Source organism: Thermochaetoides thermophila (assembly GCF_000221225.1).
Source record: "Thermochaetoides thermophila DSM 1495 unplaced genomic scaffold scf7180000011816, whole genome shotgun sequence".
Lineage (NCBI taxonomy): Eukaryota > Fungi > Ascomycota > Sordariomycetes > Sordariales > Chaetomiaceae > Thermochaetoides > Thermochaetoides thermophila.
Genome location: NW_006383032.1, coordinates 4,027,761 through 4,040,083, shown reverse-complemented (window position 1 = coordinate 4,040,083; position 12,323 = coordinate 4,027,761). Strand labels below are relative to the sequence as shown.

The 12,323-nt window shown below is 49.2% G+C and overlaps 3 protein-coding genes across 3 annotated transcripts; all 3 read left to right on the top strand.

Annotated features, from left to right (window-relative positions):
• Positions 1 to 4,394: 4,394 nt before the first annotated feature.
• Positions 4,395 to 5,401, top strand: CTHT_0031910 (uncharacterized protein; the record flags this gene model as incomplete). The annotated part of the gene is made up of 3 exons (XM_006693569.1): positions 4,395 to 4,513; positions 4,580 to 5,092; positions 5,218 to 5,401. 3 exons carry the CDS (start codon positions 4,395 to 4,397, stop codon positions 5,399 to 5,401), a joined length of 816 nt encoding a protein of 271 aa, XP_006693632.1.
• A 669-nt stretch (positions 5,402 to 6,070) lies between these two features.
• On the top strand, positions 6,071 to 7,094 carry CTHT_0031900 (uncharacterized protein; the record flags this gene model as incomplete). The annotated part of the gene is made up of 3 exons (XM_006693568.1): positions 6,071 to 6,439; positions 6,501 to 6,674; positions 6,729 to 7,094. The coding sequence occupies 3 exons, from the start codon at positions 6,071 to 6,073 to the stop codon at positions 7,092 to 7,094; spliced, it is 909 nt and encodes a 302-aa protein (XP_006693631.1).
• Positions 7,095 to 7,511: 417 nt separating this feature from the next.
• On the top strand, positions 7,512 to 8,284 carry CTHT_0031890 (uncharacterized protein; the record flags this gene model as incomplete). Its single annotated transcript, XM_006693567.1, has 2 exons — positions 7,512 to 8,123; positions 8,210 to 8,284. The coding sequence occupies 2 exons, from the start codon at positions 7,512 to 7,514 to the stop codon at positions 8,282 to 8,284; spliced, it is 687 nt and encodes a 228-aa protein (XP_006693630.1).
• Between the last annotated feature and the right edge of the window lie 4,039 nt (positions 8,285 to 12,323).

Sequence of the window (12,323 nt, the reverse complement as noted above, 5' to 3'; positions counted from 1 at the left end):
CACGCGTCTGTAGTTTAGAAGGGAGAGCGTTGTTATTCTGCAGCATTCATTGTGCTTGACAGATTCCCTCAGGGCCGCGTATTCTGCAGGGCAACACACAAGTAAATACTCCATCCGCATCCACCATATTCTTTTATATCCAACACGGCCACTCGCTGAGAGTTACCTTATCTTTCCCTTTCCTTTCCTCATTGGGCACTCCCAGCGCGCTCAAAGACTTCCATATCTAAGCCCACATCCTTCGCCCACCTCCTGCGCCCGTGGTAGCCGCCAGCATATATTCTGAAGAAACTAAAATCCGATAGAGAGCTAAAAAAAAATATCCCTTAAGCTTGGGAGCAGAAGTTCGGCTGTTGGTTGGATGATGGCTGAATAATTTGAGCTGCAAGCGCAAAAGTGAGATCGACTCCAACGACCGTATGTCCAAAATCTGCCATTTCCGATTAGTGCTTGGCATCGTGATAAGCATCTCTCTTCACAGGCCTGCCTTTCAGTTTGCCTATCCGCTCTGTCAATTGGGGTTCGCCCCTTTGCATTCCCAGCGCTGGCCCCCTTGTTGACCCCAGCTTGCACACCTTTCGCCCAAGAGCTCTGCCCCTTGATGGTGTCTGTCTGCTCTGGTTCCATCTTTGACCCATTAAGATCCCCATATCTGCCGCCCATGTCAAAGCCCTTAGCCTCATCCCTCCCCCCGGAGATCCCTGCCCTTAACGTTGGCCCTCTGCTTCATCCCCTATATTGCTGCTGACTGTCACGTCCCTCGCCCTTCCCAGCATCTCATACCGCACACAGTGAAAGCTCACAATTGTTAGTGTGACATATTCTGCAGAATATGTTGAATTATGGACATTGACGAGCAAGCGCGTCGACTAGTCGAGCCTTGCTCAGCCGCAACGCTGACTGGTGACTTGCGTTGCGGCAGGGCAGCTGCCGTGAGGGATTATACGAAGCGACTGTGAGCGAGTTATTTGTCAGAAATACAACTTAACTTTTCGCCCGACACTATTTTGAACCTTGATCGACTAAACGCTAACGACTATTCGCAATAATTTCCGCATATGATACCGGCAGGGCTTAAATCCTGTGGAAAGGTTCGATTTTTTTGTTCGCTCTGTAGTTTGCACCATTGAGCCAGTTTCTAGCTTCTGGGGAATGGAGCCCGCATTCAAGTGAACTCTTTATCCTGTTATAACACAAGATTCAAGTGAGAGTCCTGAGTCTGCCAGTGAAAAGCTTCCCGGATACCCATGTCACACAAACACGGCAGTCCAAGGAAAGGGGTATCCCGACTGCCAACACAAGGAACACCAGAGATAAAATTATTGTGAACGACACAAATACATGGTTGATCGCAGAAGACGTATGGAGTCACACAACCGAATGAGCCAGATGGCCAAGGCAGGAGGACGAGACCTCTAAAAGCCTGGAAGGCCGAGGCACTCACAAGGGCGAGAGGGCTCCATAAAGGAAGCTGCCTGGATGCGATGGAGGATTTCTCTTGGTTTTTCCTCTCCCCAACACAAGGACACTGAGGACAAAGAAAGATTATTACACGTATTAATTGACTTTGTTGTGTACCCACATTGTCGGTGGCTATCATCTAACCCATTTGACCCATTGTCGATCACTGCTTTCACCAGACCAAGTCCCTTGTTACAGCCGGTTTAAGTGACCGTCTGCTTGGCCTGAAAAGTTGTCCATGATCCATACTCCCTCTGGTTCCCTTGAGTCCGTTCACACATGCACCAATCGCACCTGTTGGATGTATAGGAAAATGGTGATATGGATGAGAGTATTTACTTGCTCGTTGTCCTACAGGACACGCAGCCCTGAGGGTATCTGTCAAGCACAATGGGTGCTGCAGAATAACAACGCTCTGCCTTCTAAACTACACATACGTGAGGGTGGATGAGCATGGATCTTATATAAGGTCAAATGTGCACCTGACCGAGGAAGGTCAACGGTGACCACACTGTGGTCCACTTGCAGCTAACAGCATCATTATCAAGTGTTACTACGGTCATTTTCCTTCCTGCTCGAGTTGCTATTGATCTTCTCACATCATTAGCAACTTGTAGATCACATCCTGATTTATACATATATATCATGGCCGCATGATTTTGTGAGAACATTCAGCATGAATCCTACTGAGACTCAATCGGCGTGTAAATCCTTGCTTATATCCACGATCCATTGGATAACGAGCTTTTTGTGTGCTCTGAGCAGCATAACTCCTCGTATCCAGTTTTCTTTTTCACTAGAGTCTCTATTTGCTTCCCTATCAATATTGGTTTACTCATCTTTCCTGATTTGATGTGCCTGGATGCTGAGCATACTGTCAGCATTTGATGATATCTCGCGTATGGTAATTGATCCCTTGAGGCACGAATTAGCCGTCTTGCTTGCCATCATCTGGCTCATAACACTGATTGAGGTTGAAGTCTCGGTAGCCATAGGACTGCTAGACATCAGTGCAACCTGTAACTCTACGAAGTTTAATTCCAGACGATGTAGTCAGCATCGAGGACAAAAATAATCTGAAGTATCCCACAATAGCAATATTGAAATTGAGTCAAGACAAAACGATGAGAACCTGTTGTAGCTATCGCCAAGGCATGTTTGCGATGAGCTTACCGAGTAAATAGACTTCGTGTTTTCTCTGACTAAAATAGGGTGCTAATAATTTCATCGGACGCAAACATCTGCCTAGGCATTCGAAAGCTTGCAATGTTGGTGACTTTGGAGGTGCTCTGCATGATACTTGGTGTTGTTGTGCCGTTTGTGTACTTCATACAAATACAAAATCTTCATTTCATTAGAGCCATCCACTAATGGGAATTTCTTCCATCTCCCTATGCGACTAGCTTTGTGCGATTTTTTGTCTGTATTGTGTGAGTTGATCTTGTCGGGCTAAGCTTTAAACCTAAATTGACACTTCCATCTACTCATCTTCTATAGTTTTTGGCCTGCTAGCTTTGACACGATAGCTGGTATCATTCAGAAGGTTTTGATGAAAAACTGGTAAGAGAAGATCACGGGCTACTTGGTAAATGATATTTCTTCACTGGTAAGTCTAATCCAAGGATACTTCAAACAGCATCCTGATGCTAAAGTCGGAGAAGCAACGCAATCATACCTCTATAGAACATGGACAAGAGTTCCAAAATGGTTCCAGAATACACCTGCTGCAAGGGGTCCAGGCTTAGGGTTACAATGACATTGACAATCTGCGATCGGCAATATTTCTGCCTTACGGCAGTTGAACAACTCCGACTAGCTTCAGTAGATGAAGACGATGATTGCTCAATATAATGAAACTTCCGAGTTAATACTGAGTGATCATAGTGGCTGGATGCAGACATATTATGGCAAACATATTTACCGGCGTTGTGTAAGTATGGACCAGCGACATAGATTAAAGCCGGAATACCCTCATATTGATCAGATTGGTTATATCCTTGGCTGTGCTGCGGGGTCAGGCCTAGGCACTCTGGACAATGAAATAAAGTGCCTGGGCATTGGACAAATGTGTTAAACACTATCACTAGCCAATTGACTGGATGACCGTGTACGCGCCAACATGGCGAAAGGCTGCTCTGTCCCAATCTTCGCCATGATCCTCATACCGACAGTAGGATGGGGACTGGTGAATGCACAACTTGTTGCTGGGTGCACAACAACATCATTCACGACACCTAGCTGGCTAATTGATGACTTCCGATACCTAGCAACTCAGAACACTACAGTAGTCTCCTTCCAGGCCCACAATAGAGCGACAGATGCTACGGCAACCCTGAGATGCCAGTCTGCCGCGGCGAGTCTGGCGACGGGATGGCATAGCTGCTCGGTTAGCTTTCAGAATAGCAAAGACCAATCGCTGACAGCTGCAGTTCAAGTGGACGAAACAACGGCGTCCTTCCTTTTCAACGAAACCTGGAGCTGTGGCGACACTGACACAACGAAACCGTGAGCAGATTAACCTTTTACTGCTGAGAGGTAATCATAATACTGACTGCTATTTCCTCAACAGAATCACATTCAGCGCAGTTGGAAATAGTTCGATCCTACTTAATTGCTCAAGCAGTGAAACTGGTGTAGAAACATGTACGTCGGCCAAGCCGTTGCTGGTCAAAGCGACTCTGCTCTTCCCGGTGCGAATCACACCAGCATACGTTAGCGGACCGCAAGGACACGATACCGAGGGTTGCTTCGCAAACTCACAAGAGCCATCCTGGGCTGTCACTTCGGCCCAACTCAACCTGCAAAAGGAATTGGGAACCATTCGCGGTGGCACCGGCTTCATCACTATCCAAAACAGGGTGTTGGGGTACAGCGCAACTTGTGGAGGCGTTTTCCAAGGCTCAGGGCGGCAAGTATTATTCTGTTCCCCTCAAATGACTGTTCAGCGACAGCCCAAGTACCAAATTCAGACCTCAATTGAACTTGATCCTGTAACCTTCTCCGTCACGGTTAACCAGACGTGGTTTTGTGACGACACGGATCCTGCAGAACCGTGAGTCTCCCTTATTTCCGCCCAGCTCACCCAACTAAAGTCTGCTAACCACTGCCTACGGTGAAGAGTAAGCCTCACAGCCAGTGGCCGCACAACCTTAGAGGTTGAGTGTCAAGACTTCAACCCAACAACCACATTCTGCTCAGGCTTCAGTGCCGATGAGGCAGGCTTCAAGGGGCGCATCGTCTCGCAATCCACACTCCCTCCTTATGTTTTGACCGACCCCTTTCCGACCCACGACAGCTGCACGATTTCGTCAATTGTCTCTCCAGCATGGAGACTGAGTGACTTCGAGACTGTCACAATCAGCAACGGAACTCTCGGATCTCTACGCTTTGGGATCGAGTTCGCACCGGTAGGGTCGCAGGCGACTGACTTCCCGAGTATAGTGTTCAACAAGGGTGTCGACTTTACGTCTGGTAGAACAGCATCCAACATAACTTGGACCAAGTGCCAGTTCGAGTCCATTGGCGATGTCGCGTTGGCGCCGACAGGATGCCAGTTCCGATATAATGGTGAAACTAAGGTGTTCGCGTTAAAGGTGGAATGGCAGTGCGACGATCTTGATGCGAAGAACCCGTAAGTCCTGTCACCGGGAGACTTATGTCTGGCAACATCGGGGGATGGCTGACGCGCTCGATGCAGGGTTGCCTTCAGCGGCGAGATCCGCACAGTGGTTCCAGAACTGACATGTTCGACGGAAGGAACGACTACAAGATGCTTGCTGCCGGCAGGAAACGCCTGGCTGGCGAATGTAACTTCCGTGACATGGTGAATGGTGGGGCACAGCAAAAAGCCTGTAGACTTCGCAAGACAGAGCGGAAGGACTCGGAGACGTGGATTCGGGGCAGTGTTTACACTTTTCTAGATATGGAATGTGGAGATTAGGGTCGGCGCCGAGTTCGGCCGAAGACTTGCCCCGAGCCGGATGAAAAGCGGACCGTTTTGCCAATCACTCCACTCAGGGCCGAGACCCACTCTGATAAATATGTGACTTGTTATTGGTTCGAACACTGCAAGTTGTTCCGTCTGACTGCTGACTTTGCACTCTTGGCAACCTACAAGAATCTTAGTTTTTTGGATTTGTCTGAACTTCCGTCCGTCCAACTACTTCAATTTGGAGGGGACAATGGCGTGATTATTAAACAATGAGGCCTGAAGCCATACCTCGTCAACTCCCACGTCTTTGCTGGTGCCAAACCGTCTCAGTGGCGTTCTGGTGTCCACTACAGCCTTTTCATCTTCACCACCATCTTGACTCAATGATGGATGCGTGGAAGAGTGCCTCCGTCGATGACTCCATCCACATGCTGGGCTTTCACTCCACTTTCTAGGCAGTGATGACATGGAGCCATTGCAGTGTAGATCGAAGAAGAATTTAAACGCGGGGTCTCCAGGCATTGATGCTGCCCTAGCGTCCCCAACGCCTCCAGTCAGTCCTCCAGGCCAACACGATAACTCTAGACTTCAAAGAACACCGCTCAATTTCCTATCAACTGAACATCCTACACCCGGATAGCCTCCTCTCTTCGAAGCCTTTTTTAATCAACGGCCGAGATGTATATCACAATCGCCCCAGCCTCCCCAAAAACGGGTGCTGCCACAATCCGGGCCCTGCTTTCGGACACCTCCAATTCTTCTCTCAAGGTTAAGGGTGTTTACCGCGACTTGTCTCGTGTGCCAGAGGAGTTTAAGTCTGACCCCCGTTTTGAGGCTGTCAAGGGCAACGTGGAGGATGCTGCATCCATCGACTTTACTGGCTCTGACGCCGTCTTGAACATCACTCCCCCTCTGTACTTTGACGAGCAGGACATCGTCAAGCATGCTCATCTGGTATCTGAGAACGTCAAGCAAGCGGTTCAAAAAGCCGGCGTCAAGAGGCTGGTTCTGATCACGAGCGTTGGGGCCCAGCTCGAGAGTGGAACTGTATGTCGTAACCATTTGTCTTCATTCTGTGTGTTTAGGCGGATGCTGAGACTTGTTTCAGGGAGAGATTCTCACCAACCATGCGGCCGAAGTTGTCCTAAAGGACGCTGCCCCTGAGGTGGTGTTTGTGCGCTGCGCCTACTTTATGGAGAACTGGGCTTCGTCTCTTGAGACCGTGAAGGAAGCGGGCTTCTTCTTCTCAACCATTACTCCTCTCGACTTTCCTTTGCCAATGGTGAGCCTGATATTGTTCTCTGTCTTCGTCAACTTGAGTCTAACCCGGTTGTAGATTGCTGTCAAAGACATCGGCATCACTTGTGCCCAGGAGCTTCTAGCCACAGGCACCCCCTTAACTTCGAGTCCTTACATCTTCGAATTGTACGGCCCCCGTGAATACAGCTCGCTTGATGTGCAGAAGGCCTTTGAGGAGGCTGCCAGTAGGAGCATCGAGGTCCGGCCTGTTCCTAAGGGGAGCTTGCTCGACTTTTACAGAGCTGTATTCCCTCCGGCCGTGGCCAAGGAGTTTACCGAGATGAACATCAGCTTCCTGGAGGGCGGGGTCCTATACGAGCTGTACAACGGCGGCTACGAGCCTGAGATCCGGAATGGAAAGACTGAGCTGGTGGAAGTAATCAAGGAGCTGTATGCCGCATGAGCATACCGAGAGATGTCAGAATTTCACTCGAGATGTTCACTGCGGACTATCTTATGTTTTCATTGTTATTCAGCTCTCAGTTCTCTTAATAGTAGATTGTACGTTGAGAACGTTTGATCATGCACTGTCCGTTGATCTGATGACGTCATATCGTCCACGCCCTTTTGACTCGCGTTCACACAGTTCTCCACCTTGTTAAACTTTAGCATCCTTCGTCCTTTGTTTTCAATGGCAATGACGTTTCTATGCACCTTTGGACCCCAAGCCAATTCCCAGCACTTTTGAGGTAACACAGATCTCTCAAGTGCGCCCATGATATGTCAGCGGTTTGAGCGATAAAAAACTGGAGAGTCTAGATCAAAGTCGCCTTTTCAACTTAAAAATGAGAGATATGTCTACGCATTTTTAATCTTCATCATGGTTTCTGCCGGCCTGCAAGAGTCGTTCCTCAGTGCTATCCAAGCCAGTCTTTCTGTCCTTTTAGTCGTCTTCTACGGTGGCCTGGCAGCATTTCTCGGCTTCATTGACCGCATAAATACCAAGCCAATCTCAAAGATATGTGTTCGCATGTTTCTTCCAGCATTGCTCATCACCAAAGTCGGCTCCCAGCTCCATGCTGCATCGGCCCACAGATATGTCATCATCTTCGTCTGGGCCATCATCTGCCATCTCATTTCGTTCTTTGTTGGAACTGCTGCCAATTTTGCCCTCGGCATGCCAGATTGGGCTACAGTTGCCATTTTGGTCAATAATACGACTAGCTATCCACTACTCTTGATCACTGCTTTGGAAGACACCGGAGTTCTTGAGTCTCTGGTCGTAACAGATGAAACTACCAAAGAAGCTATCGAGCGGGCAAAGTCATATTTCCTCATCTTCTCGACCGTATCCAACTGTATCACCTTTGCGGTTGGTCCCCGATTAATCGACTCCGAGAACCCACCGGAGGAGGATGAAGGAGACAAACCACCGCACATTCCTAATGGAATCCGTCATTCGGCCACCGCCACCGACCTCGAATCAAACGAAGTAACTGGTTTGCTCTCTGACGAAAGACCACCAGCACGCCCATCACCACATCCAGTTCGGAGTAGTTCTTTTTTTATCCTCTCTAGACGCATTCAGCCAGTGCCCAAGGCCGATCCCCGACGTCCATGGATGATTCCACGAAAGAGATGGAACAGCCTTAGTGCTCGAACGAAGTGGTGGTTTCTCCTTATTGCAGATTTTTTTAACGCCCCCTTGCTTGGAGCTATCATCGGTGTCATCCTTGGCTTAATCCCGGCGTTGCATCGTGCATTCTTCAACCTAACAGAAGATGGGGGGATATTTACAGCCTGGCTGACCGAATCTCTTAAGACCATAGGCGGGCTATTTGTGACATTGCCGGTTGTTGTTGCGGGTGTTTCTCTTTTCTGTTCAACGAGGGAAGCCCGACGGCACCATGAGAGCGCGATCTGCTTGCCATGGGGGACTGTTGCGTTCATCTTGTTGGTCCGGTTCATCGCCTGGCCTGCGGTTTCTATCAGTATCATCTACCTACTCGCCGCGAAGACGACGTTTCTGGGATCAGATCCGATCCTTTGGTTTGCGTTGATGATGATGCCTGCCGGTCCGAGTGCTATGAAGTTGATCACTCTGGTTCAGGTCGCTAATGGAAGCAAAGAAGACGAAGTCCACATTACACGGTTGCTGACAGTTCGTGCACCCTTACGGTCTTTACCCTCTAGAAGCCTCTGACAATTCACCAGATATCCTACATCATTTCACCACTTTTGTCCCTGACTGTTGTTGGGAGTCTTCTAGCCAGTCAGGCAGCCATCCAAAAATAGATCTGTTTCGGGATTTCTCACATCTTCAAGAAGCAATCAGTTGTCTTGTAATATGAGTTCACAACCTTGTATCACTTAAGTAATCTAGAATCCCACTCTCATAACTGCGAAAAAAGAAAAAAAGCGCTGTACCGTTTTGATCATTCACCAGGTAACCAGTTGCACCGCAGAACTTAGCCGTGTGCAACAGAAAACGAATACAGCATAGCATAGGCTGACAAAAGCACATGTAATTATGTAGGTGGGGCCGCGCGGAGATATAATCTCCATAATCACCATGTTCCTCCCAATCCGGGAACAGTAATAAGGAATAATTTAGTCCGAACTGCCGTTCAACATTGGCTTTGTCCCTCTACCTGGACAGTCTTGATCGCTCACTCAGCTCACCGGACGTGTTCGAGATGTCTACCTGCACCCCATGCGCAGTGAGACGGGATGCTATGGGAGGACCGTAACCAAAGAATGGAAAGCAAGGTCAGCAATGTCGCATTTTAGCAGCCAACTGCGCGTTTTCTAGATAATTTCTTTTGCTGACCAATATTGCAGTATGCATGCTCTACATGGCCTCGTGACCTCTCCCTCCGCTTCGAAGCCCTTCCCACCCCTATAGTAGCAGTTGCCCTCCGAATACGAACACAATCAAGGCTGCTAATCGATCACTCATGGCTAGGACGCGGAAGGTTCGATCACATCCTGTTAGTTAGATCTGTGGACCTGCCTCGGAGAGAAAAATGCTAGCCGAAGCGTCTTTAAAGGAGGAAGAGCAGAAAGCAAGACGATTTCCCAGAGTTGGCAGGAGCAATAGAGTAGGTAATTCCTCATTCACTAGGGAGCTTCTCTTCAATGCGCCCTAATCGCACTACTCAAGCTATGCTACATGCGGTTTCTCTGTCATCTTTTGTTTGCATTTTCCTCTTTCTGCGCCGATTTCGACTGGGAAAAAGTGCAGCTCACTGAGATCGAGACTCGGAACTACAAAAACATCTCATTTGGTGGTCTCGGCAGCTCGCCTACATACACCGGCCGACCTTGCAGAGTCGGTCCCAACGATGATGGCTGGTCCTTAGAAGAGAAATAGGACATGCTCAACAAAACCCTTGGAGGTGCCCTACTCAAACCAGTGCTAGTAGGAGCATTCTGCTACCCAGGCTCTTCCTATGATCCAGCAAGATGCCAGTAGCTGATTGCTGAAGTCAGTCAGACGCGATTTGCCTCGATGATCCATTGACCGTGCCCACCTCCTGGGCTACAGGAGAGAATCACGTGATTAGCCTGTCTCCGACAGCGAACTGCACTCATGGTGTTTTCCTGTTTATGTTAATGCCACAACGGTCAGGCATATCCAGGTGGCTGTCAAGTTTGCGCGGAATAGACATCTTCGAATCATCATCAAGTGAATGCTCAATAAGAGCTAACTGAACTCGTAGCACACTAACTGGTGTTCCAGGAATTCTGGCCACTACTTCGACGGGTGTTCTCTCAGAGCTGGTGACCTTAGCATCTAGACTCACCACCTGAAAGATTTCGAGTACATCCCAAAGTTCTCCATCGGCGACTTTAAGGGACAAAAGAGCGTGACTGACAGTACTAGGTATTCATGATGTGTTGACCTCGGCCTTGATGAAGGCCTACTTAGCGACAGCCGTGACGACAATCGACATGAACTCCCAAGTGATACCCTTCTGGTTCCCATTCATGCCAGTCACTGTTCCGAGAGTCACCAGCCTGCAAACATTTTGGAGAGGTGTTAGGGCATACCAGCGGTATACCGGCGAGATTTGTAATGCTGGTCTCACATACTACAGTCGCATCCAAAAGCTGTCCGATCTTTCCTACAGCATCGCAATCCGCTTCCAGCTGCCAAATATCACGTCCACAGAGATCTGCAGCCTCCTCTCACCACTCTACACCACACTCAAGGGCTACAGCATTCCGGTCACACTTACAATACCGCCTCTTACAATCCCAGGATATAACCCAACAACACCTGCCCAGACCGGCATCGGATTCGGTCCTGGCAGCAATACTTCGCTTCTCACCTGTTCCCCGGAGCTAACGCTACGAGTTACAACGCGACATTCACAGCAACAAGAGCGACTGTCGTGGCAGGTTTCACCTTCTGTGGCGTCAATTTCTCGGCTCCAGCAGAAGAGTTCGGTTACCCAGCTTGTCTGACCTCTATCTCAAAGCATATGTGGTCGACGGTCATGCACGCAGATATCTTTGTAGCCAATTTCGCCGGTTTAGGCTCTGGCACCGCTCGCGTAAGTGCGTTCAACGCGATGCACAGCCGATTAGAGAAGGTGATGGATAAATTAAAGAGTGTCACGCCCACGAGAGGTGCTTACTTAAATGAGGCGGATGTGCTGGAGCCAAATTGACAGCAGGCGTTTTTGAGGGGATGGGTATGAGAGTTGGCGGGATTAAGAGGTAGTGGAACCCGTGGGGGGGTATTTTGGGCTGTGAACTCACCGGGGAGTAAGGCGCGGAGGGTGATAACGGAGAATGGGTTATCGGTGTAGGATGAGGTTATGTTTGGCGGGCGCTGAGGTGACGGGGACGATTCAAGGTCAAGTTCTTCGCTATGGTATAACTTCATCGAGAGATACTCCGCAATGGCTGTCATTTGGAGCGGATTTAAAATCTAAAAATTATGAAACCGAATCAATCCATTGATTAGACTGAGAGCCTAGAATTTTACGAGCTTGTGCTCTTCTGTACGCTCCTCTGGAGGTCATGATAACGTTCTGCATCAACAGGACCAATAGAGACCGCAATAAATTCTAGACTGACATGAGGTCCAGATTCGTCGCCTTACATCGGAATGTCTATGACATCAGCCACCTAAACCCGAACCCTGATGCCTATCGTGGACGTCACCGATCGCAGAGCTAGTTGGTGGCAATGTCGATGCGAATGCGATACGCGGGCAAGTGCGTCATGACCCAGCAAGTGAAGTCTCTCCCAAGACACCCGCTCTTCCAGACCGCGAGACGTTTCACTAACCTTCATCGCCTGCTGTGTTCATCATCACAGTAGTATTTTGTTCCTGGACAGTAAATCAATGCACCCCCATGGAAGCCCTCAACATAACAACCACCAACCCCTGGGGCGGCCCCTCCACCATTACCGTCACCCCAACCACGACCCCTCCCACTTCCCGATCACTGCCCCCTAGACTTCTCGATATTGGCCTCCTCAAATCATCCCTCCTCCCCTCTCTCACTCTTAGCAGCTCTCTCTCCCTCGCCGCCTACGCTGTCGGCCGCGCTACAGACCGCCTAGACACAAAGGACATCGTTTGGCCGCTAACCCCCGTGCTGAACGCATGGTGGGCAGCTGTGTTTAGACATACCGTTCCCAGTCGGTCGTGTCATTTGCCTGTAATTGGGGATAC